A 26,584-nucleotide genomic window follows, 5' to 3' on the forward strand; every position below is an offset into this window, starting at 1 on the left:
GCCAATACAACAATCTGGTGGTAACTACTCTAAGTTTCAGACTTTAAGTCTCAGAGACATATTCAAATCTCATGGGGCATAGTCTACCAAACCCAACCTTATAAAAAATGACACAGGTGCCACACGCTGTTACAACTTTCTCTAATATCTATCTCTTTGGCTTTCTATGTTCTAAAAGCTGTTCTGGCTCTTAGTAAGACCAAATTATTAAAATTATTCATTTTGACAAAGTACATTTTGTTGGTTTGAGATGATAAAAAGTAAACAAGCAGTTTGGGAAAAAAAAAAAAAACTCTGACAGCATAATATCACTCATTATACCATCATTACATTTTGATTTACTGTTTGTGGCTTACTTGCATTTAGAATTCTGTTGTTGGAAATGCTGTGGTCATTATTGCTCAAAAGGCTTTTTTGTAATTGTATTTTCATTTAAAATTCCATTTACTATGCTTTTTCATAGTCTACTTTGAATATCTATGTAACTACAAAGTTTTCCAAAACATATGAAGAATTTGTTTTTCTTTTTCATTCAAATGTAGGGGACTTTTTTTTTTTTACAACATTTGATTAATTAAAACCAAAAAACCACAACAATCCATTAGTAAATAATTATATCACTCACATCTAAAAATTATTGTAACTAAGAAAATAGGACTAAAAAAATATCAACTCTACATTGTGTGACTGGTCAAGTCACTTAACCTCTATGTGCCTCAGGTTCCTCATCTGTAACATGGAGATAATAAGAGTACTTATCTCACATGATTTTTGTGAAGGTCAAATGAGCTGACATTTGTAATACACTTGGCAAACCTTGAAGTACTACGTATAAGGTAGCTATTTACTAATTCCTCTATTTTTAATTTGTCATTATTATTATACCTTAGAGACTAAAGGTATTTTTTTTCCCTCCAAGATCTTTTCTTTTACCAATCTACAAAATAAGGGAAGAATGAGAAGATATGATTCCTGTTCCCTGTTCTCATCTAGTTAAGGCCAAAGAACATGCACAAAGGACAACTGAAGAAGACATTTTCAAGGCAATATATCAATGACTGCAAATTAAATGATCACATGGTATGTAGAATATAAGATCTAGAAGTAACCTTCCAAGCTGGCAGACTAACCAGTTCATTTCATAAATGAGGAAATTAAGTATATTACAGTATAGTGCTGAGTTCTGGGTCCCAAGCAATCATGATTTTAACGCTATATAATCATCTTCTCTTGGACTCTCTCCTCCCCACCCCACCCCCCAAAAAAACGCCTTCCGTTTATTTGGCATATGTAAATATATTGCTATTTTTCCTATGCAGTGTGATGACAAGAGATGTTTCATGTTCGTTTTTATATCCCTAGCACCTTGCATGGTACTTTTTATAGTGTTAATGTTTTATGAATTTTTATTGATAGATACATTAACATTTCAGAGAGATCACCATACAGGCTCTCATTGAACACTTCAGTGACAGAGTTCTCACTATTTCAAATCCACTTCATTGATGGGGCTGTTCTAATGGTTAAGAATTGTTTTATATAACTGTCTTATATAATTGTTTTATATAACTAAGCAGTTCAATTATTATCTTACTCTTAAAATTACTTAGATTTTTCTTTGTTTTTACTTATATACGTCATAACTTAGCCCTCTAAAACCTTTCCAATTTTCTTTTACTTGAAGTGAACTTTCTTCTAGTGACACTGGTCTCCTGGCTATTCCACAAAAAAGATACTCCATTTCTCATCTCCAGTCATTTTCCCTGTCTGTCCTCCATACTTGGAACATTCTTCCTCCTTAGTCCCAACTACTGACCGCCCTTACTTCCTTTAAGTATCAACAAAATCAAACTTTCTATAGGAAGTCTTTGCTAATCTCTCTTAATTCCAGTGTTTCCCCTTTTTTAATTATTCCTATTTAACCTGTATATAGCTTGCTTTGTGCATATGTGTGTGTGTGTGTGTGTGTGTATGTGTGTTCATGTTGTCTCTCCCACTAGATTATAAGCTCCTTGAAGGCAAGGACTGTCTCTTTTTGTATTCCTAGCCCTTGGCACAGTGCCTGGTACATTGTAGGAGCTTAATAAATATTGACTGGTTGACTGCTTGATTTATCTCTTGGTACCTAGCCTATGATGCCTCACACACAACAGAAACAGAGTAAATTCAATCCTCTTACTCCAAACCCAATGTCTATTTCTAATAATAGCTCCCACTGTCCTATACCTATGCTTATCACACCTTGATCTTTGTCTTTTCAATTTCAATTTTCCCCAGAGATGACAACCACGAGATCTCAGGGCCAAAGGTTGATAGAACAGTTCACCTTACCTGAAAATGTGATGTTGAAGCCTTCATAAGAAATGGAGAAATCTGATATAAACCGAAGCTGTGCAGTGAAGTTTCCAAAGAGACCAGCTTTAATTGTGTGGGGTAGCACAGAACCAGTAAGCCTGGCAACAGGCTCTGTGAAACTTCCATCTTCTGTAATCAGCAGGTAATCATGAGAGCTTTCCAGGTGAAAAGTGTGAAAAATCATTTGAACACCTTTATAGACCAAAGGAAAAAATGGGAAAGTCAAGGAACAAATATATGGCATTTCTTTCACTTCATTGTAGCATGGTGCTTTTCATGTTCACACAGGCACACACACACACACACACACATACACTTAACTACATGTGTGTTGTTTGTATCCAGTAGAATGAAGGCTCCTTGAGAGGAGGGAATGTCATTTTTGTTTCTGTTTCTCTAGAGCCTAGTAAAGTGTTTAGCACATACTAGGTAATTAATAAATGTTTATTAAACTGAGTTCCTGCTTGCTTATATCTAGCCTGCAGAATGAACATCATAGTAATTTGCCTTTCCAAGAAAAAAAAAAATAGGGGTGTAAATCTAGCTGGGAAAATTGTGATTAGAATTATTTTTGTTTAGTCATTTCAGTCATGTCTGACTCTTTGTGACCCCACTTGGGGTTTTCTTGGCAAAGATAACTGGAGTGGTTTACCATTTCTTCCTGCTGCTCATTTTATAGATGAGGGAAGTGGGGCAAATGGGGTTAAGTGACTTGTCCAGGGTCACCCAGCTACTATGTATCAGAGGCCAGATTTGAACTAGGGAAGAAGAGTCTTCCTGACTCCAGGCCCAACACCTTATCCACGGTGCCACATAATTGCTCAGTGATTGTTTTTAAATTCTGTTTATTAACTTATTTATTCTTCCTAAATGTTTTCTTGACTTTTTTCTTTATTCAAAATGCCACTGCCACCAATACAGACTCTTTTTCTGTCTACCTCAAACAAAACCAGTCCCTTGTAACAAATAAACAAGTAAAAATAAATCAGCCTATTCGCCATATCTAAAAATGTAAGGCTCATTCCACATCTGTAGTTCATCACCCTTAGGCTAAGAAGAGGAAGGCATGTTTGATTGCGTGGGAAAATTTTAACGGGTAGATTGAATAAACATGAACTTGGAAGTTTTCATAAGCATGTAGAAATGCACTTGAGAACCCTTTAAAGCATGTTAAGAAACAACAGACAATTTCCACTCCCTTTTTAAGCCCTCAGAACCAAAGCTGTCAGGCTGTAGCAATGGGAAATTAAATTGGCTTCTCATTAGCTGATTCATTAGCATAATATAGGAAATTTGAAAGAAAAATTTAGCATATTGTGTTACTATCCTGAGAATACTCCTATTCCCAATATAACCAAACCAATCAAACATTTATTAAACACTTACTAAAAGGAAGGCATTCTGTACGACATTGACAGATAGACACAAAAACAAAATATAAATACAAAAAAAATTCTGCCTCTCCTCTCATCCCATCCTCTTCCCTTCTCAATCTCTTTCTTGCAAGTCATGATCAATATCTATGCCAGTGATGTGCGTAGCACTGTTTCTGCTCATAGGGTAAACAAAACTTTCACAGTCCCTCCTTTTTACAGTGAAAAAAATAACACTGCCATCAATCTTGGTCAAATGCCCTCCTCTCCCACTTCATCTGGATAGGTTCAACAATAATGTTGGTATTATTTTTCTAATCTGAAAGAATCATGTTCTAATGAATAATTCCTTTGGCTGTGAGAGTAAATTCAGGGATTCAGAAGTGAAATATCACATTAGTATGTAAAAGTAAACTGGAAAGTTCAGGAATCAGGGAAAAGGCAATACTATATTTATTGTAGTGATTGTGAGAAAAATGTGCACATTTCAAAAGTCAAGCTTATCTATGGGAGTCAAGAATTGTGGAAGGATGTTCAAAAATGGAATATATCACTGGGTCCTCGGAAAAGTTCATTTTTCAAGAAGCTAAAATCATAAGTCACTTGGCCTTAGACAGACCAACAAACTAACATAATTTTGAATATTTCTCTGTGTGAGAGCATTTAAATTCCCAGGAGGAACAGAGGAGAGATAAAAACCAAAGGAGGACACAGGTGTCCTTTTTGATTTCTACTCAAGAAAATCTAAGAATGCCCTTTTGAAAACTTGTCCTTGGGGCCCTAAATTCATATCACTGAAAGCATGAGCGTTTTAAAAAGTCTGATTTCAGTTGTTATATATGAAAAATATCTGTGTTTTTCTATAATGAAGTAAGAATTATATATGAATATTTCCTATGTATGCATATTATGTAATAACAGGGTTTTTTTTAAAACTAAACAAAAATGTGAAGCAATTAGAGTATTGCAATTAAAAATCTGGAGTTTTAAAAAAAATCTTTATGTATTTATCTCAATATTTCTGCATAATTTTCATTCTCCTTGAGGGTACAGTCACCCTTCAATATGGACCCACTATAGCATGATATAACACTGAGGAGTCTTTGATAACTATTAAAATTTCTGAGCAAAATCAAAAGAATTTTTAAGGCTATTCCTTTATGACCTTCTCTCAGAAGGGACAACAGATCTTGGACTGCTGTGTCACGGCAAGATTTTTAGCTGACACTTCTCAGTTTATTTCAATTCACCTCAAATACTTATGAAATCTTGAATGAAAAGAAATGTGCTAGATCTACCTAGATATCATTTAGCTCTGTTGAATGTAGATATTGAATTATTCTTTAGTTAACCATTGTATCTATTTTTTTCTGCCCTGTTTCTATTTTCCTTTCCATTTTAGTGAGGCAGATTTCTTTTCTTCAATCTCTCATCAATTTGCATGAATCTCAGCTAACTGAGAACTTCAGAACAAGATAATATATCCATTCTTTCCTTCAGGCAGTGATCATTGAAGGAATCTCTCTCTGTCTCTCCTATCTATCTATCTATCTATCTATCTGTCTGTCTGTCTGTCTGTCTGTCTGTCTGTCTGTCTGTCTGTGTCTGTCTGTCTGTCTGTCTGTTTGTCTGTCTGTCTGTCTGTCTGTCTGTCTGTGTCTGTCTAAGCTCAGGCAAATAAAGCTTAAACAGCAAAGCAAAGCTATTAGCAGTGAGTGAAATATATTTATTAGGGGAAATTAAATGAAATGTCTCCTTATTTTGCAGATTAACAAATGCTTTTATTTCATTTTGCCCACAGCATATTTTCATTTTATGTATGGCTTTGTTAATATATTTGCAAGACATTATTTCATTCTTACCCTTTCCATGAGACACTTCAATAGTCCAAGTACAATTTAGAGAGTTTGGATAGAAATCAGGAAACCCTGGTGAAAGTATAGTTCCACTCTTCCCATGAATGTAGCCTCCACATAGAGCTAGATGAAAGAAAGTAAAAATGTCAGTCAGTTGGAGCTTTGTAGCTAGTTACAGTATATAGGGCTTTAAGAACGTTTTCCAGCGTGTCAAAATGTTAAAAATAGTGATCCAATGTTACATTAGAGCCAAAAGAGGGATTTATCAACTTTATTGATGTTGGCTTTTTACAACAGACCAACTCATTCAGGAATATTCTGAATGGTTAAACAAGACACTGGACACAAAGAGAGAAAAAGCTATAAACATGAGTCCAAATTAAAATTCATACATGTCTATGCAAATTAAACTGGTCAGACTGTAATTTCTAGAGAAGCTGGTTTCTGTGGTAACCCCCTCAGCAAGAGAAGAGTGACCTATAATAAAATATTTCATGTGGAATATGGGCTGATAAAAGGCTAATTTTAGAAGACAAAGGAGAGGAATACAACTGTGAGAGACAAATTCTCTTACAATTGGAAATATTTCTCAAGTATTGCAATTTTAAGATGCTAATAAATGTATGTAAAGCAAATAATTTGCAATTTTCTTATTGTAGAGATGAAATTTTCCAGACTCCCAAACCACACAAAAATAGGACATCCCTCTGTTTTGTATATTTCTCTCTTTTAAATCAAATCATTTAATGTTAGACCCATCATTTGAAAAATTTCCCTCCTTCTTTCCTTCCCTCCCCTTCCTTCCTTCCTTCCTTCCTTCCTTCCTTCCTTCCTTCCTTCCTTCCTTCCTTCCTTCCTTCCTTCCTTCCTTCCTTCCTTCTTTCCTTCTTTCCCTCCTTCCTTCCATCCATCCCTCCTTTCTTCCTAACATTTAAGAAGCATACCATGTTGGCATGTGTTTGGAATCTTTACTAAATAATGTATCATAATAATTAAACAAGAACTTTTATTTGGGCTATTCAAAGCACATCTTAAATTTATGCTATGTCTACCCCACACCTGGTACACTAATTTCCAAGTCATTGGGTATTCTATTAAACACACATACATATTATACAGATACATACACAAAACACACATGGAAAAAACTGCACTTAAAAATTGTTACAGTCGTTTAGTGTGGTCTTTCCACATGGCAGTGCAGACTGTTCAGGAAGTAGTATGATGTCCATTCCAATTGATGGAGAAGAATTAACTTCATTTCACGTTATAGGCAAAATTGTCTTTAAGTGTATTTTATATCCAAGCATATAAACTCAGACAAGAAAACACTGGGACAGGCACCTACCTTTTTTTGTTGGTTACAAATGCACAAAGTTAAATAATATAATTGATGGAAAGAGAGGATTGTTTTTGTGTGTTTATTTATTTACTTAAATTTGGAATTAGGCAGTAGGGATGTAGTTTGTTAGGCAGGAATGAAAAGCCTAATACTTTCACTTCTGTTCAATATTCTATATAGTCAAATTGGTTTCTATAAGGACATTTCCTAGGGACATTCCAGTTAGGAAGGCCACATATATATATTTTTATGTAATTTGAATTTAATTTAGTTCTTCCTACATAGACTAGTCTATTCTAGGAAACTTTTCAAGTAACAGTTACATTTTGTGATTGTTATCCTTAAGGCTATAACTTCTCTTTTCTATTCCTAACATTCGCCTCCTCTCACTGACCCAGATCCCCTTCAGAAGAAGCCTCTGGCATGGGGGAGCAAAGCACATAGGCTAGAGAAAGACAGGAGGGGAACCAAGGGCATCTGGAAATTTTTCCCAGTATACTAAGAACAGAGCCAATTTGGAGAAGATTTTGATATTCAGGCAGTTGAAAAAAGTATATTTGAGAATAAAACACACTTGCAAAGGTTTCTTTCCCTTCTGTCCCACATAAAACTAGAGGAAATTCTACACGTTGTCATTCTGATTTCCCAATATTTGAATTGTCTATAGGCCAACCTAATCATTAATCATTAAAGATGGCAATGGCATATGGTTAGTAGACTTGTCTATTTATTTGTTTGCTTATTTATTTATTGCCTCTTAATGCAATCTTGGTATTATTTTTCTCTCAAAACTGTACAAAAATTATGAGGGACACCATGGCCCAGTGGGTAGAATTCTGTGTTTTTAATAAGGAAGATGTGGACTGAATCTCTACCTCTGACATTTACTAACTGTGGATGCTGGGCAAATCACTTTCTCTCTATGCCTCCAGGCAACTAGAACATGGCTGGATTTAAACATGTATTAGTGAAATTCCCTACTATGAAGAAATCACAGGTCATTTGTGTATTCTCAATTGAAATATAGAAGAAATTCTTATAGCTCTGCTTCATTATAGAAAGCAATGCATTTTTCAAGACAGTCCTATCTTGCTGATGTATCTTTTGTTACACTTAAAGCACAGCAGTTATACACTTGACATCAAGGGGCTATGTGAGAGACAAAGCAGTGAAGCCATAGCAGCATATACTGCATAATGGCTAACTGATTTTAGATTCCTCTTCTTCAGTCATTCAGTTGTGTCTGACTTTTTGTGACTGTCCATGGGTTTTTTTTGGCAAAGATATTATAGTGGTTTGTCAGTTCCTTCTCCAATAGCTTAAGGCAAAAAGAGATTAAGTGACTGGTCTAGGGTCACAGATTCAGTAAGTGAGGTCAGATTTGAACTGACATCTTCCTGACTCCAGGCCCAGTGCTCCATCCACTGAGACACCTTTTGCTGCTCTTCAGTCATGTCTGATTCTTCTTAACCTACTTTGGGTTTTCTTGGCAAAGATACTAGATTGGTTTACCATTTTCTTTGCCAGCTCATTTTACAGATAAAGAAACTAAGGCAAACATGGTTAAATGACTTGCCCAGGGTCATAAAACTAATATGTGTCTAAGTCTAGATTTCAGCTCAGGAAGATGAATCTTCTCCATTCCAGGCCCAACACACTATCTACTGAGACACCAAGCTGCCTCTTATTGTAGATTATGAACTCATGCAAAATCCCCAATCATATTAATAGCAGATTTATTATGAACTTTCCCTCATTTGAAGATTTCCTAATGAGACAGAACGGATTCAATGGGTAACAGAAGGTCTATTGGGGAAAGTAGCTTATAGATTTACATGAATGAGATCTCAGAAAGTGACAAAGAAAAAGAGGCTAAGGAATATATGATAATGGACTCTGGCTTTCCAAATCCAGCATTCATTCAATTCAATAAGACTTTCTTTAGGACTTACTATGTACAAAACACCTACTCTGCTTATTGCTGGGGATACAGAGGAAAAAAAAAAAGAAATCCTCTCTACCTTTGAGGCATCTACATTCTATTGCAGGAATTTAAAAGGTACACGGGTAAAAGTAAATGGAAGGTACTTTCAAGAATGGTGCCAATACTTGGAGTGGTCAGGAAGATAGCGCCTGCAGGAAGTTAGAGTTTCTGGTAATAATGATAACAGTAAAAAAAGCTCACATTTTACATAGTTTTAAGGTTTGCAAAGTACTTTACATGTATTTCTTATTTGACTCCACAAAAGAGATAAGGAGGAAATATGTCCCAAACAGGAAGGACCATTAAATCAGTGGTACAGAAGCAAAAGATAGATGATTTTAAATGGGAAACAATTCACAAGCCATATCAAATAAACTGAAAACAGTGTTAACAGACAATAACCTGAAATATGAGTGCAAAGGTGATTGAGAGCTACATTGGGCAGGGCTTTAAATTCTGGCTGAGGACTTGGTATTTTATCTTGGATGCACTAAGTAATTGCTGTATAACATCTTAATGTGTCCTATAATTCGTGTTAATGTTCACAATAATTATAAGTGGGGCTCCCTCCCCCAGTCTTCAAAGAGATCTCACTGGAGGGTGTGTGTGTATGGAAGGTCAGGCTTTTCTATATCTGAAAGCAGCTTACCTTAAGGTAAATATGGTAATTTTATTAACTCCTCAGTCATCCTGCCATCAAAATTTTGTATACAAAAAGAGTTCTATGCAATTAGTGCTTATTTACTAATGCATATCAGATTATTATTTACACAAACATAAAAAGTAAAGCTATGTTATCCACTATGTCGTAACATTGTGAGGTTCAAACTGTCAATCGTTCTGATTAAAATAAATGTTGACCACTGACAGAAAGTCCTGCTTAGACTGAGTTCAAGTCCTGCTTAAACTGAGGCCCTCAAGGTATTTGATAGATTGGTAATAGGGAGGAGAAAGTATATGCAGCCCAATGATGGATAACAGAAGCTCTTATTATCCACATATCCAAGGTATGGATCAGTTAAATCCTTCTATTCAAAGTCAAATGCAAGTCATGTCATTATTTCTTTGATGGCATGGTCTTCTTCAGCAACGAAGGACAAACAAAGGAAGGAAAGGAAAGGAAAGGTAGTCATTATCCCTCCTTCTAGATTATCATTCTCTAAGGAGACAGAGGTTATATTTTCCTCACCCATGCATCAAAATATTAAGAATTATAGAAATCTCAGAGGTCATGGGATGTCTCTGCTATAGTAGAAAGAGTACTGGATCTGTAGTCAGTGGACTTGGGTTAATATCCATGTTATGTCACTTGTTATCTTTTTAAAATATCAACCAGTCATTTTAGACTTTTTAGGGATGGATTGGATTAGGAATGTCAACCTCAAACAGAGATACCTACAGGCCATACCATATATTGTCTTAGAAAATTATAAATTAACTGTTTGGTTCAAGTCTCACACAGGAGGTACATGGCCACATGTGGTCAGAATGAAATGAATTTGACACCTCCAAATTAAATGACATCTAAGGTTTATTCCTTCTGGCTCTAGGTTGCTAATCATATAATCCATTTCAACTTATATATGAGCAGATACCTTCTTTCGAAGATTCCTGTCAATGGTTGTTCATCCTCATGCAATTTAAGAGCTAGAAAACACCAGAGAAGACATCTAGGAGAACCTATAGGTGTTTTGACTGAAAAACTCCTCTCTGCCATTCAACCTTTATATTTATCTTAAATAAAAGAGCATTTATGACCATACTTAGCAAACTATTTTAATTTATGAAAGCTCTAGTAGCTAAGAAGATTTTTTCTTACATATGGACAAATTTACACATATTTTTAATCTTTACAATCTCATTTTTTTGTCTTATAATCATTCCATAAAGTAGGCACTATTCGATTTTTAGTAATGAGGAAACCCAAGTCCAGAAAATTAAAGAACTTGCTTAGTGTCACACATTTAATAAGTGTCAGAGGCCAAACTTGAAACCAGATCTTTCTGATGTCAAATCTAGTACTGTTACAATGTGCAGCCTTTTAATTTGGATGTCAAGTATATAAGGAAGTCTTAGTTGGCCATTAACAAATCATTTGTTTGCAGTCAACTTTTTGATAAATTCTTAGAAGTTAACGTTAGTAGGTCAGTCAATATGTATCTAGGGATATGATGGCTGTCATCACATTTAAAGAAACAAAATGTCCTATTTACCTATAAGAATCTATCTAAAGAGATAATAGTAATATATCATACATGAAATGATAAATAATTCATTCTTAATCATGAAGACCCTAATTCTAAGGTCAATAAGAATTCATAGATCATAGATTTGGAGTTAGAGAAGACTTTTTAGGCTGCCCAGTCCAAATTTCTCATTTTGTAGCTGGAAAAGTTACTGCCAAGACACATTAATTTATTTGACTAAAGTCACAGAGGAAATAGTGGCACAGTTAAGATTTGAACTCAAGACCTCTGACTCAAAATGCAAAAGAATTTTCATAGCATCATGTGGAAAGAAAAACACATATGGGGCTGAAGTAGCATGTTTAGTAGTCAGCCTTGCCTGATAGGACCACAAAGGCATAATATATGAGAGACATACAGATTAAGGGGATTTATTCCAAATCAGAGATTTAGGATAGTGTTATATCATTTCCTTTTTCAGGACATTTAAAAAATATATATCAAATTGTAAGATAATGTGATGACTCTCAGATGCTTCCCAAGTTGAGGGAAATAGTGTTTATTTTTTCCTTAGCACCTCCTCTACATCACCAGAATAACTTGAACTTTCCTTCTTCACAACTCTTCAGGAAAAGTCTAAGATCAAAATAACTGTGATTCTGTGCTTCAGCAGGTGTTTTGTCTGCACATTCCCAATGAAAAGGTGAAAAGGGGGAGAGAACTGAATGTCTCAAAGTAGCGATCTTTATAATATATTCCTGTCTGAGAGGAAGACTTGTTATTTCCTCAGCTATTAATAGACTGTTTCCATGTTTGGTTATTTCAGGGGTAAGAAATACTCCATGTAAACTTCAAAATAACAAAGACGACTAGAATTATTCCTTAGGTGGCCAATGTTACGAGAAAACATGTCATGTAAACAAGCTCATTAATTGCAAAGTTTTGAGAGTTAGTCTTGGGTTAAAGTATAATGAAGAAAAAATACGAAATGAATACCTCAAATAATCTTTGCACAATTGAATTGATGACAATCTATATTCTTTGTCATTTATATGACTGGGTCTTTTCCAGGCACAATCTTAGGGATTATTTTATTTTATTTTTAATTTCAAGTTTTAGCTCATTCTAGAGAAACTGAGAAATCAATCTCTATGCCCCTTAAAATTAATTCCATATTTCTTCACAGTTTATATTATGTTATCTTTAGAGTTATGGTATTATGCACATATTTTATCTTTTCATATATTCTTCAACTTCTCTTAGTTTGGGGAATTTTCATCATCATATGACTTTTTTTCTAGTGATATAATGTGGCTACAAATGAAAGGAAAAGACAATCTCAAACAAATTTGAATTTCTCAGAGTTCAAGAGAAAGATATTGTGTGATAATATAATAATAATAGTATTTTATGAACCATGCATTAGATGTGCACAGTAAGCTGAAGGAAAGATATCAAGGTTTTATATGATAAGAAAAAGGGCAGGTTGTTGACAGAGGACAGACAATGGATGACCAAAGTGAGGAAGAAAATAGAAATCCAAATGGAACTTTCATTGATCAATGGAGTGAAAATACTTATCATTCAAAGACTTCTCCAACTTTGCTCCTTCAGTTCTTACATTGTCAGTGAAGAATATAAAGCTTGGTAAAATTAATGAATGCAACCTTAGGAAAGAATTCATAGCCCTTTATGGTGACAAAGTCTTTCAGTGGTTAATACCAATGGATAATTTTTTTTTATTACCCAGATTCTTCTTATTTACATTTCTATGGTTTTGTAAACAAGAAGTTATATTTCTACTACATATAGTTTTAATAAACACTATCCATATGTATAATTAAGGCCAATTGCTTGGCTTTTGAAAATTTGAATCCTTGCAAATAGTATGTGGCAATATAGATGTAGAGCTACAAGTGACCTTACAGTTCATCTGATCTACTCCCCTTACTTTACACATGGGAAATCTGTGGTCCAGAGATATAAAATGACTTGTAGCACCAGTGACTACTTGTTAATTATGTTTTTATTATCCAGATGGTGATTGTGATTTGTTTTTCTCTTTACGCAAAGAGAAATATAGTCTTAAAATCTTACTTTTATCAAGCACAAGCCTTGGCTATTTATGAAGAGATAGACAACTCAAATACCAAATATACATTACATTAAAGTTTTAGGTGATGCAAATATCCTTAACTCTGAGGAATCAAAATATTATCATCATATTAGATAATACAGCAAGACATATTGATAAAAAGCTATTTTCAAAGCCAAGAAGACCTGGATTCAAGATCTACCTCTAACATACACACTCACTGACTGTGAGTCATTGGGCAAGGAAGTCATTTTATTTTTTGGTGATGTAGGTAAGTAAGACTTAAATTGCAAACTGCTTTGGTAAAAGGTTTTTCCTCAGCTTAAAGTTCTCAAGACCAACAAAATCAAAGATCCAATCTAAGAACTGGGTATTATATTATAATACCTCATATTACATTCACAGGGTCATTGCTTAGTACAGAACAGTGTACCCATTTGACATTTAGCAGGCAAACAACTAAGATTTATTTTAAACAAGCTCTCTGTCTCTGTTTTTGACTCAGTTACTTTTATCTCCTGTCTCTTTGAAAATAATGGCTATCGTTTCTAACACACTGCTAGACACTATAAGCACTTAATATATGCTTATTTTCTTCCTCTCTTCATTCTTTCTCTTTCTGTCTCTCCTTTTAGGTACTAATTATTTCATCCACTATCACCCAACCAAAGTCTTATTTGGAGGATATTTGGATCCAAATGATGATAATGCTAAGAGAGGGAAAGGCTGCTCAGTGAAAAAATTTTGAGAATAGATAACATCTGTTCATAATTCTCCATCTGTTTTCTATGTTCATCAAGCACTCAGAGGCCCAATTACATAATACCCAACTTTTAAATGTGAATACTATGCTTAATTTACTATACCTGATGTAACCATGCGTTAAAAAGTATATATAGATAAAGGAGAATAATACAGAAAAAATTCACATAACCTTTAATTTGTCTTTATTTACTTAAAAGTGTGTGTCAGGGAGGAAGACAAACTCTAGGGCATTATGAAAAAATAGGTAAAGAAATCCCTTACCCTACAAGAGAGACTGGAAATTAGAGGAATATTGGAAACAGACCTGTGCAAGCTAAGCAAGGTCATACTGAACTTGGAGTAGATGGAACAGGACTACATAAGCTAAAACATGTCAGAAAGTTTGTGGGCTAAATGATCTAGGTTTTGGAAAGAATAACACGGATGGGACTGACTGGGAACTTTCTATGTGAATCACTATCAGCTAAATGTTATAAATTGAGGCATGCTCAAATATTATTTTTTACATTGAGTATTAATAGAGCTAAAAGATCTTTGCAATCATTTGGCCTAATTCTCTCATTTGTCAAATGAAGAAACTGACACTCAAAGAAAGGAAATCACTTGCCCAGTGTTATGCAGGTAAGGCATCTAAGGATTCCAAACCAAGTCTTCCAACTCAAAATTCATTGTGCCTTTATTCTTTCCTAGTATTCTTATGCTTACTGGAGAAAAATTTTGCCATAGGAAATCTCAGTTTTAAAAGTACCATTTATTTCTTCATGTGAATAGTTATTAAGGGAAAAACACAAGGCAGGTTAATATGTAAAGTAAGATTTTTTGTTTAGATGCTAAATAGTTGAACGCTTCCAGATATTCCATGGCAGAGTGGATTGAGAACTGGACATAAAGCGATGACCAGTTGGACTGAAATTCTGCCTCTGAAACATTCTGGCTATATGACTCTGGATAAGCCATGTAACTCATTAGTTGGGGGAGTCCCTCAAATGAGTTTTTTTATACCAATGAAATCACAGCTCCACTCCTTGTCTTACTCCCTTTTCCTACTCTTTCAGAAACTTTTATTGGTTAAATTATTGTCTCTCTCTGCACCTTCAGTTGTTTTGTCTTATTTTGTTTGGTTTGATCAGGCTTTACTTACCATCACAGCTTGGCAATGCATGATTCCATTGATGGTTCCTTTCACATACTAGTGGCTCCTCATCACTTAATGTATATCCTGGATCACAACTGAAAGTCACTGTAGACCTGATACCAAAATTATTACCATGGCGATGACCATTCACAGGGATCCCTGGATCAAGGCAGGAATCTGACTCTAGTGTTACACCTAAAACAAACAAACAAAAATTAATAAAAGATACAGTGGAGAAGAAATACTAATTTTCCAGTAGGAAGCATAAAATGCTTTGACCCACAGAAAATATGTCTAAGCCCTCTCAAAACTCTAGAAAAATGGTTAAAATCTGTTTAAATAAAATCTTTTGCAAATAACTCAACAGTCTTATTGGATTTACTTCATTAACCCTTGCAATATCTCAGCAAGGTACATCACTGTGAAATATATGATATTATTTTTTTCCAAATTTATTAATTTATTTTCAGTTTTCAATAATCACTTCCCTAATTTCCAGTTTTTCTCTCCCTTCCTCCCCAAGATGGCATGCAATCTTATATGGGCTCTCCATACATTATTATTAAACACATTTTCACATTACTCATGTTGCATAAAAATGAATGGGAGAAACCATGAAAAAACAAAACAAAATATAACAAAAGAGAAAATAGTCTGTTCCATTCTAAGTTCCAACTCCATAGTGCTTTCTCTGGGTGTGGATAGCATTTTGCTTCATGAGTCCCTTGGAAATGTTTCAGGCCCTTGCATTTCTGTGAAGGACTAAGTCTATCAAAAACAGTCCTCACACACTGTGGCTGTTACTGTGTATAATGTTCTTCTGGTTCTACTCATTTCACTCAGCATCAATTCATATAAGTCTTCCCAGGTATTGCTGAAGATCACCTGTTCATCATTTCTTATAGCACAATAGTATTCCATTACATTCATGTAATATAACTTGTTCAGCCATTCCCCAATCGATGGACATTCCCTCAATTTCAATTTCTTGGCCACCACAGAAAGAACTGCTATAAATACTTTTGTTCATGTGGGTCCTTTTCCCCTTTTTATGATTTCTTTGGGATACAACCTTAGTATTGTTAGGTCCAAGGGTATGAACATTTTTAAAGCCCTTTGAGCTTAGTTCCAAATTGCTCCCCAGAATGGCTGGATCAGCTCAGAGATCCACCAATGATGAATTAGTGTCCCAACTCTCACACCTCTTCTCCAACATTTATCATTTCCCTGTTTTGTCATGTTACCCAATCTGATATGTGTGATGTAGTACCTCAGAAATGTTTTGATTTGCATCTCTCTAATGAATAGTGATTTAGAGCATTTTTCATGTAATTATTAGATAGCTTTAATTTCTTCCTCCGAAAACTGTCTTGTTCATATCCTTTCATCATTTATCAATTGGGGAATTATTTATATTCTTGTAAATTTGACTCAGTTTTCTATATATTTTAGAAATGAGTCCTTTATCATAGACGTAGTAAAAATTCTTTCCCAGTTTTCTGCTTCCCTCCTAATCTTGGTTATATTGGCTTTGTTTGTGCAAAAATTTTTCAATTTAATTTAATCAAAGTTATCCATTTTGCCTTTCATAATGTTCTCTATCTCTTGTTTGGTCCTCCATTCCTCCATTCTCCATAAATATGACAAAGAAACTATTTCTTGTTACCCTGACTTGTTTATAATATCAGCCTTAATACCTAAATTGTGCGCCATTTGGACTTTATTGTGATACATAGTGGCAGATGTTAGTCTATGCCTAGTTTCTGCCACAGTATTTTCCAGTTTTCCCAGGAGTTTTTGTCAAATAGTGAGTTCTTATCCCAGAAGCTGGTTTATCAAATGCAGATGCTATAGTTGTTGACTACTGCATCTTGTGTACCTAACCTATTCCACAGATCTACCCCTCTATTTCTTAGCCAGTTCCAAGTGCTTTCAATGAATGCTGCTTTATAATAAAATTTAAGATCTGGTATGACTAGACCACCTTCCCTAGCATTTCTTTTCTTTAATTCTCTTGTTATTCTAGATGTTTTCTTCTTCCAGATGCATTTTGATATTATTTTTTCCTAGCCCTATAAAATAATTTTTGGTAGTTTGATTGATTTGGCACTGAATATATAAATTAATTTAGATAGAATTATATGACAGATTGTTAAAGAGACAGCTGAAGGCTTTTACAGAAAATTACTTAGAAGTTAAGAGACTAAAGCAGAATACTATTTATTTTGGACTCTTTCGGGTATGTCAAAACAGGGAGGCAATGAGCTCAGTGATGTTTTGAGAACATGGTATTGCTGAAATGAACTTGTCTACTCTTTACAGACATGCTAATTGTATTTTTTAATTCATAGATTTCCACGAAAAATTCTAATACATTCAAATTCAGAAATTGTATTTTCCACCATACTATCTTCCTTATGTGTCATTTGCTAGTGGTTTTTATTTTAATAAATGCTGATTCTCCATGTTTTACTTAATCAATCAACATTAATCAATTACCTACTATATGCCTAGGCACTATGCTAAGTGCTAGTGGAACTATTTTTTAAAATTAAATTATTTTGTTTTCAGTGTTGGACAATCACTTCCATATATCTTAGATTTTTCCCCTCCTTCCCTCTCCTTCCCACCTCCCTCCTTACTTCCTCCCTGAGATGGTGTACACTCTTATATAGGTTCTACACATACATTCCTATTAAATACATGTTGCATAGGAAAATTAAAATGAATGGGAGAAATCATAAAACAAAACAAAATACAAAAGAAAATGGTCTGTTTCTCCCTGTGATGCAATTTCATAGTTCGTTCTTTGGATGTGGAAGGCATTTTGCCTCAAGAGTCTACTGGAAATTTTTTAAGTCCATGCATTTCAATGAAGTACCAAGTCTACCAGAAAAATTCCTTGTATGCTGTAGTTGTTGCTATGTACAAAGTCCTCCTGCTCCTGCTCCTTTCATTTAGCATCAGTTCATATAAGTCTTTCCAGGTTTTTCTGAAGTCTTCCTATTCATTGTTCCTCATAGCACAATAGTATTCCATTACGTTCATATACCACAACTTGTTCAGTCATCCCCCATTTTCAGTTTTTAGCTACCACAAAGAGATCTGTTATAAATATTTTTATACATGTGGGACCCTTTCCCATCTCTATGATCGCTTTGGGATAGAAACCCAGAAGCGATATTGCTGGGTCAAATGGTATGTACATTTTTGTAGCCCTTTGGGTATAGTAGTGGAACAATTTTTTGCAAACAATGTTACTTTTGATTCTCTAAAACCAGCATTCACAAAATATGCACACTAGACATTTTCCACTTGTTCCATACAACTCTGAACTAGTGACTAAATTAATTATTCATGTTAGTGAATGTTAAATTATAAAGTTTTTTCAATCTAGGTTTTTATTCTATTTTCATTACGAAACTTTTTTTCTTTATCTTGTTCTTTCTCTTTCCCTTTACTGGAAAGTATCTCAGAAAGAAGACAGGTGAAAGAAAAAAGGAATTTGAAAAAAATTAAGATATTTATAAAATAAGTAAATATTCATAATTCATTCATGCAGCAGCAGGAGAAATAAAGACAATACAAAACAGTTCTTTCCTTCAAGCTGCTTACATTCTGTTGCAATTTTTACTAGGCACACAAAATGCTCCTCCTAAGGTTTGGATATATTCATGTTATAATATGGACAAAGCATCTAAAATATGCCAAAATGAGAGATGTCATATACACATGAATGGTGGTAAAAGATGGAGTGTCAAGTACAGGAAATAGCTAGAATATAAAATAAAGTGACGTTAGAGAAAAGTTGATGGGAGCTACACTGGGCATGACTGTCATTATCCTGTGAGAATCACTGAAATTTTTGAGCAGGAGACAAACATAATAACAATATTATGAGTTGTAGCTAGCATTTATATAGCATTTGAATCTCTGCAAAGCACTTTACACACATTATTTCATTAAATCCTGGCAACCCTATGAGGTAGATGTTAGTATTATTTACAGTTGACAGATGAGGAAACTGAGGCCAAAGGAGATGAAATGATTTGTCTCAGGTTATATAATTCCCAAGCCTGTGAGGCAATATTTAAATTCAGATCTTCTTGTCTCCAGGAGTAATTAGTGCTTTAGCCATTCTGCCTCCTCGTAAGATAGTCAGGCAGCTTTGTGAAGGATGGAAGGGAGAGGGAAGAAACAATAGCTTGGTGAAAAGAATTTAAGAAAGCTATTGCTAACTGGTTGTCAGATTAGTCTGTTTATAATTCACACAGACTACTAGCATTTTTAAAAGATATTGGAAGCACTGACCTTCAGTGCAAAACAGCCAAATATTATAGAATGTGTGTCTGAAATAATACTTCTTTCATTCTAATGCAAGGCTTCTTAACGTAGAGTGTACAGTCTCACAAAGGGTGTGTAGAATTCATGGGGTGAATTTAGTTATCTATCACAACTGAGTGATAGATTGCACAAGCTTAGGTGGTGAAAAGAATTGTCTTCATTTTCACAACGAGTTTAGCATGTCCTTCATTTATGAAATTTAAAAAAAAATTAAGAAGTGGTCTGTGGGCTTCACCAGAGTTCAGATGGCTCCATAATACAAAAATAGGTAAAGAATATATGCTGTGAGGTATTATAACCTACATATAACCATCTCAGGAAGTGGGAATGCCTAAAACATACCAGCCTCAAATATGTTTTTCAGTTTCAGGATTCTCCATCTGTTTATGGGCCCAGGCAGTATCCTTAAAGAAGATAAAGGAATAAGTAGCATTTGTGAGTGTGTGTGTGTGTGTATGTGTGTATGTGTGTATGACATAATGATTATGCCATAAGTGAGGACTGGAGATACCTTTTCCTCCTCTCTCAACATACACATGCAGAAGGAGGGGGGGGAGAGGAGATACAGTGAATTAAACTGAAACCCTGAATATACTTCAGGTTAATAATTAATCAAGTATGTATTAGATACCCATTAAGTACCAGTCACTGAGTTAGGCACCAGGAATACAAATACAAAGAATAAAACAACTTGATAAATTTCCATTGTATCAGTTTGCCTCCACAGTATTTTAAAAAGCTACTTAGTGAAAATAATAGATATTAGTGCAGCTTTTCATGAGACAAAAATGGATGAATGAAGAAAAGAAGTATTAAGCTCTCTTACTATAAGGCAAACATTTACTAAAAAAAAGTACACAACCCCAGATGCTGGAATAATTTACCAACGAGCAGCTGGAAATCATGGTTTAGATCACAAAAAGACCATGTTCTAAGCTCATATCCTGTGAGCAAAGCATGTCACTATTCAAACGGCAAGTGAGGCTTTTTTTTAAAGTTGGCTAGCTTTACAATACTCATCAAGAAGCAAATATTTCAAGAACAATTAGGCAATTTATTCCCATGTATATATGTTTGGATATATCACACCCTGGAGTCCCAGCTTCAATTCTTAGCATTGGTCACCAGTTTGAAGCAAGGGAATCCAAGCTTAGAGAGCCATTTCTCTGTTTTTCCTCTTTCAGATATTTGCATGTCACTTCATGCCCCTTTACCTATCCCTTACTTCCTGTTTCCCTTTTTCCTTAGAGTCTAATATTTCATGTATAAACTGGGGAAAATAGAAGAAAAAATGGCACCTATCGCATTGGAGAGATTCCTGATTTGAAACTTTTCAGAGGGTGTAGGTAAATGTGTCCTAGGATGAGTGGACTTACGTTGTTATATGAATTACTGAAAAAAAAAGATCTAGACTAATGTGTTCACAGTTCTGTTTGCATATTGAGTATGCTAGTAGATATATGTTATAGATTCCTGTCTTGGTTGTCTTTTGTTTTTGGTAATGATAAAGTTATTATTGGTAAATATCTGAACCTTTCTAAATAAATGAAAATGTGATATTCATACTTATCTATTTTACAATATAGCACAAATAAAAGTGAATTTTAAACTGTGGATGACTCACAAATTAAAAATAAACAAACTGCTATTTTTAGGGTGGAGTAGGTTTCAATGGCTATTATACAAAGAGATTGTATCTTTTGCTTTACAAAATATAGAACAACAAAATGGCAACCTAGAAAGAGATACTACATATTTTTCTTTCTTTTTTTTTTCTAATTTTAATAATGACTCATTGTTAATGAGAACCTCACCAGAGTTTCAAACAGGCCTTGATAAAAAAAAAAATCAAAACTGTCACAGAGAAGATTTAGAAAATCCCTCCCAAATTCACATAATTTATTTTACCTGACATTTCCTAAGAGTGTTACTGTTCAATTAATTAATTCCCAAGAGAAATGTGATTTTCCCTTTTGCAACGCTATACACCTAAATATAAAAGAAATTTAAATATATCCGTGTGAGGGAATAGATGGGAAGTATTAATTACTGAGCAAAGCACATATTGTTTGTAGTATCTGTTCAGCCTAAAGATGTAACAAGAAAGAATGATAAATACTGTCCCTTAAAAACAAATGAGTTTGATGATTTAGGCTAAAGTTTTGGAGGGTTGTAGGCAGAGTTGATCCTCAAAAAAGGTTCAGTGGAAGTAAAAATCAATATTCCTTTATCTTCCTTTTTGTGTCTATTGCTCCGCCCATCCTTATTTACCTTTTGAATTCAGTCACCCTCCTGGGAACCTATTATCCTCCTGCTGGTTTTGTTTTCCAGTGCCTTTTTCTTAGGAAAGTTCAATACTCAAATTTTCCCCTGATTCCCTTCCCATCAGAATTTACCTGTCCTATTCTCTTTCACCTGAGTCCACTTTACAGGATTATATATTCTCAGTCAGAAAGCACTTTAGGCAGCATCTATTTCAACCAATACCGAAAAACAATAACTTCTTCTTTGTAGTCTATATTTTAACTAACCAATGACTACAAACTTCCAGTGAAGAAAACTTACATCTCTAAAGGTGGCTCGTTTGACTTTTGCACTGCTCTAATTAACAAAAAGTTTTCTTTTTCTAATATCAAACTTGAATTTACTTCTTTGCAACATTTACTCATTGTTCCTCATTCTGTCCTCAAAAACCAAGGAACAACCCTTCCCTTCTTCCAGGGAACACCCTTTTCAATATATGAAAACAGCTATCATGTTCTCTCTACATCTTCTCTTCTGCAGGTTAAAACATCCCTAATTCCTTCAACTGATTCTCATATGGCATGATGTCAAGGACCTTCATCATCATGAGACTTCTCCCTTCTACGCTCTCCAGCCTACCAAGATCTAACCTAAAAGGTGGCATCCAGAATGAAACATAATATTCCCGATGTTATCTAACCAGGAGACTATTATGTTATTATTCCTGAAACTACACCTCTCTTGATGCATCCTAAGAGCAAATTAATTTTATTGGTTGCCATGTCACACTGTTGAATCATACTTGAGCTTGCAGTCCAATAAATATATTTTAGAAGAATTGTTATGTAACCATATGTTTTGTATTTTAAATAGGTTTTTAACTCAAGTAGAAGATTTTGCATTCCTTCCTATTAAATTTTATCTTAATAAATTCAATATTTTAGTTTATTAAATATCTTTAATTTTGACTCTGTAATTTAACGTGTTTGTTGCTCCTCTGGGTCTTTTTAAAAATCATCTGTAGATTTGATAAGCAAACTTTAACAATTTTACCCAAGTTGTTGATAAAAATGGTAAGTAGGGTAGGGTCATTCTACTACAATGCTCTTTATACATTTATATTGCCTGCAAATGGCTAATCATTTGACCCAACCATTCAACCACTTTTCAATCCACCTTTAATTTAAATCCTATATTATATTTTTTCATTTTGTTTGTAAGAATAACATGAGAAACTTTGTGAAATTAAGAGCTAGGCAAGTTGCAACAATCACCTGATCTATCAATACAGGAACTCTGGCAGAAAGGAAATTAGGTTAGTCTAGCATGACCTGTTCTTGATGAAATCATGCTGTTTCTTTTTTTTTTTTTTTGTTATCACTGCTTCCCTCTCTAGATATTTACTAACTATGCCTTTAACAACGACAACAAAAATAAAATAATGACAACATCAATAACAATATTAATAGAATTTTCCTAGAATTGAAGTCAAGGGCACTGGCCTACATTTTACATATAAAACACTCTTTCCTTTCCTGAAAACATGGGGCCTCAACCCTTCTATTATTCTACAATACTCCATGATCTTTGATGCCCCACCAGGGCCTCAGAAAATCTCATCTATTGGTTCTTTTGTTACCCAATAATGTATTTCATTATCTGGATCTAGGATCTTGAATTCATTGAGGGTAGCTCTTGAAACTCCTTGAATTCTTGTTTTTTTTTTGGAATACAGGATATTTGATGCACTAATATGATAGGTTATCTCAAATTAAGTGCTTAAAAGAGGACATTTACCTGCATTATCCTTCAAACATTCACACAGCAAATATTTATTAAGGATCCTCTTTGTACAATGCTAGGCACCAGAGACTCAAAAATGAAACAAACAAACAAAAAAAGATACAGACCCTGTCCTGGAGGGGTTCACAATCTGTTCCAGAAGAAATAGTAAATGAAGTTTGCACATATTCTAATAGTGGTGTCAGTGCTTTAACTCACAGTAGTCCATTTCAAACTTTGATGAAAAAACAATGACAAATAATATGATTTTTCAGATATTTTGAGGCTGGTCATTATGGGACATTATAATGTCCATACCTTATTCCTGGAATGCCTTCAGATTGTCTCATATTCCCAGGGTGAAATCCTTTCTGTTGTTCAAGGTAACTTTTCTGTGTCACTCTTAATGTTTGCCATAGCTACCACTTTTCCCAGGGCAGGGAACTGTGGCTATTTTGTTTTGTGGAGGTTCTGGAACAACAAGACTCTCAAATGACACAGATATTACTGAACTGTGCTCCTCCACACAATAACCCAATAATGATAAAAGGGGAGCAAGATCCAGTTTCCCAAAACCCATTGATACTAAAACTAGAGATTCTTCTACCCTCAACCAGTCTTTCTGGGCAAGATACTTGATGTCTCTCAGCCTTAGTTTCTTCAACTGTGAAGTGAGGATAATAATAGCACCTATCTCATAGGATTTTTATGAGATACAAATGAGATTGTGTCATAAATTGTTTTGAAAACCTAAAAGTTTTTATTAGAGTTGCTAGTTGTCAGAACTGCATCTGGAGTCAGCAAGACCTCTGAGTTTAAATCTGGCTTCAGAAATTTAGTAGCTTTGTAACTCTAGGCAAGTCACTTAACCTCTGCTTGCCTCATCTGTAAAAATGACATAATAATAGTACCTATTTTCTGGGCTTGTTTTGAGAATAAACTGAGATAATATCTACAAAGTGCTTTATGGACCTTAAAGCATTATAAAGTTGCTATACATCAAATCTCCTATAGGCTCTCTTCACTAGTGTGTATATACTGATCTTATCAATGAAATGTCAGTTCCTTTCCCACTGTTTTGAGGCACCAATGGTAGGTAAATAGAACAGAAATGTTAATGGTGTCATCCTTCTTTCTATTCACCTCTTTCCTACTAGAAGAACATACAAGTGAATCTCTTATTATCATCCTCTTCTATCTGTGCTTCATTTCCTTCAGTGTACCAACAATGTAAGCTATTTCCAAAACTGCTCTATCTCTACATCCATTCTTCATATATGCCGAAATCTACAACCCAATCAAAAATTCTGGTAGCTCTTTTTTATAGAAGCCCTTCTCATCTCCCCTGTTTCCGTAATGTATTTGGTATCTGGCTCACAATTTTTTTTTCTCCTCCCCAATTCCTGTCTCATACTTAGGGACTTCAACATCAGATTGATTCTCCCACAAAAACCCCAACTACTCAGTTCTTCAATCTAATCACTTACCATGAACTACACACCTCCACCCAGTCTTAGCCACGTATAAAAATGGTCATTCCCTTGATCTTGCCATCACCCCCAAATGTAATACCTTTATGTTCCAGAATTCTGAAATATCTTTATCTATTGACTTCACCTATAATTCTGACTTCCCTTATAAAATCCTACAATTCATCCAAACTGTGACTTCCAAACTCTTGATCCCTCAGTTCTCTCCAAAGATATCTCCCTTACACTATCCCCTCTCTTCTTTCTCCTCATTTTGAGCCTTTTGTGGACCACTTGAATTTTATACTGCCCTCATTTCTTGAATCCCTAGTTCCCTTATCATATCACTGATTACTCCTCAGCCTTAGATCACTCCAATCATTTCCTCCCTACACATTTGCTACTGAATGAAGATGGAGAAAATCATGCAGTGTTCTGATTGAGTCCACTGAAAATTTATGCTATATAGCCTCAACCAGGACATTACTACTGCCAGACAATCAGTAACACCAATGTGATAATCACAGCACCTGGTTTGGTTGCTGTTCTTCATTCTCAAAGAGGACCAAAATGACATCACCACGATAAAATGGTTTCAGTGTGTATGACTGTGGCTGATCAGACCTATACAAACTTGGAATGCTCTACCACAGATTGGGCACAAATAGTCCATGTGAACATTTGGGGTGGTGGTTGATGGAGCACCTGCGTTTTCTTGGTGTTAATTATTAGGCCAAAATTAGCACAAGCAGCAGAGAATTGATCCATACTTTCTTGAATCTCAGTTTCAGAGGCTGCATTGAGTGCACAATCATCCACAAACAGAACATCATGCACCAATACTCCCTCCACTTTGGTCTTGGCTTGTAAGCTTTTCGAACTGAAGAACTTACCATCAGTACGGTAGTTGACCTTGATGCTGTGTTCATCCACATTGAAAGCATTTGACAACATGACCGAAAACATGATATAAAAAAGCATGGGAGCAAGCACACAGCCCTGTTTCACTCCATTGGTGACTGGTAAGGCACAAGAGCATTGTCCATAATCTAGAACCTGGGCCAGCACACCATCATGAAATTGACATACAATACTGATGAACTTCTCTAGGCAACCAAATTTTCACAAAATTTTCCATAAGCCCTCATGCCTAACAGTGTCAAATGCCTTGATCAGATCTACAAATGTGTACAGACCTCTGATGGAGCCGGGTAGTGACATTTAGTGGCCTCTCTCCTGAGAGAGACTCAAGAGTGAGAAAAGAGAGCCCCAAAGGGAAAAGGTATAGAAGGAATGACACCTGAAGATGGTTTTCAGTGCCTCCCCCATGGGGCTTCTTCCTTCCCAGTTTCCATTGAGCATTTCTGCTTCTCTTCCTCACATAACCTACAGTGGCTATGAATATGCTGGCACAGTTCTGAATCATGAAATACAACAGACTCTCTACATGGAAGACAGAACCAAAACATTTGTTCAGACACCAGAAAGCCAAATCTCAGCACCAGAAGGGCAAATCCATCATAGTAACAAAGAAATCTATACATAAAACAATGCAGAAAACAATATCATCCCCAAACCTGCCCTCTGTTAGGCTTCCCAGGAACCATTTCCCTTAAACAAAACACAAACAGGCTCCCTTAAACAAAATTACAAA

General features: G+C 34.9%; 1 protein-coding gene across 1 annotated transcript in view; it reads right to left on the minus strand.

Annotated features, from left to right (window-relative positions):
• The window catches only part of CSMD1 (CUB and Sushi multiple domains 1), a 2,598,423-nt gene that overhangs the window by 580,522 nt on the left and 1,991,317 nt on the right, over positions 1-26,584 (minus strand). Inside the window, exons 18-20 of the mRNA XM_072634370.1 lie at positions 15,098-15,286; positions 5,591-5,707; positions 2,332-2,547 (exon numbers count right to left, since the gene is read on the minus strand). Coding sequence (XP_072490471.1) covers positions 2,332-2,547; positions 5,591-5,707; positions 15,098-15,286 — 522 coding nt within the window. The remainder of the gene's footprint in view (positions 1-2,331; positions 2,548-5,590; positions 5,708-15,097; positions 15,287-26,584) is intronic.

Source organism: Notamacropus eugenii, chromosome 1 (genome assembly GCF_028372415.1).
Source record: "Notamacropus eugenii isolate mMacEug1 chromosome 1, mMacEug1.pri_v2, whole genome shotgun sequence".
In the NCBI taxonomy this organism is placed as follows: Eukaryota; Metazoa; Chordata; class Mammalia; order Diprotodontia; family Macropodidae; genus Notamacropus; species Notamacropus eugenii.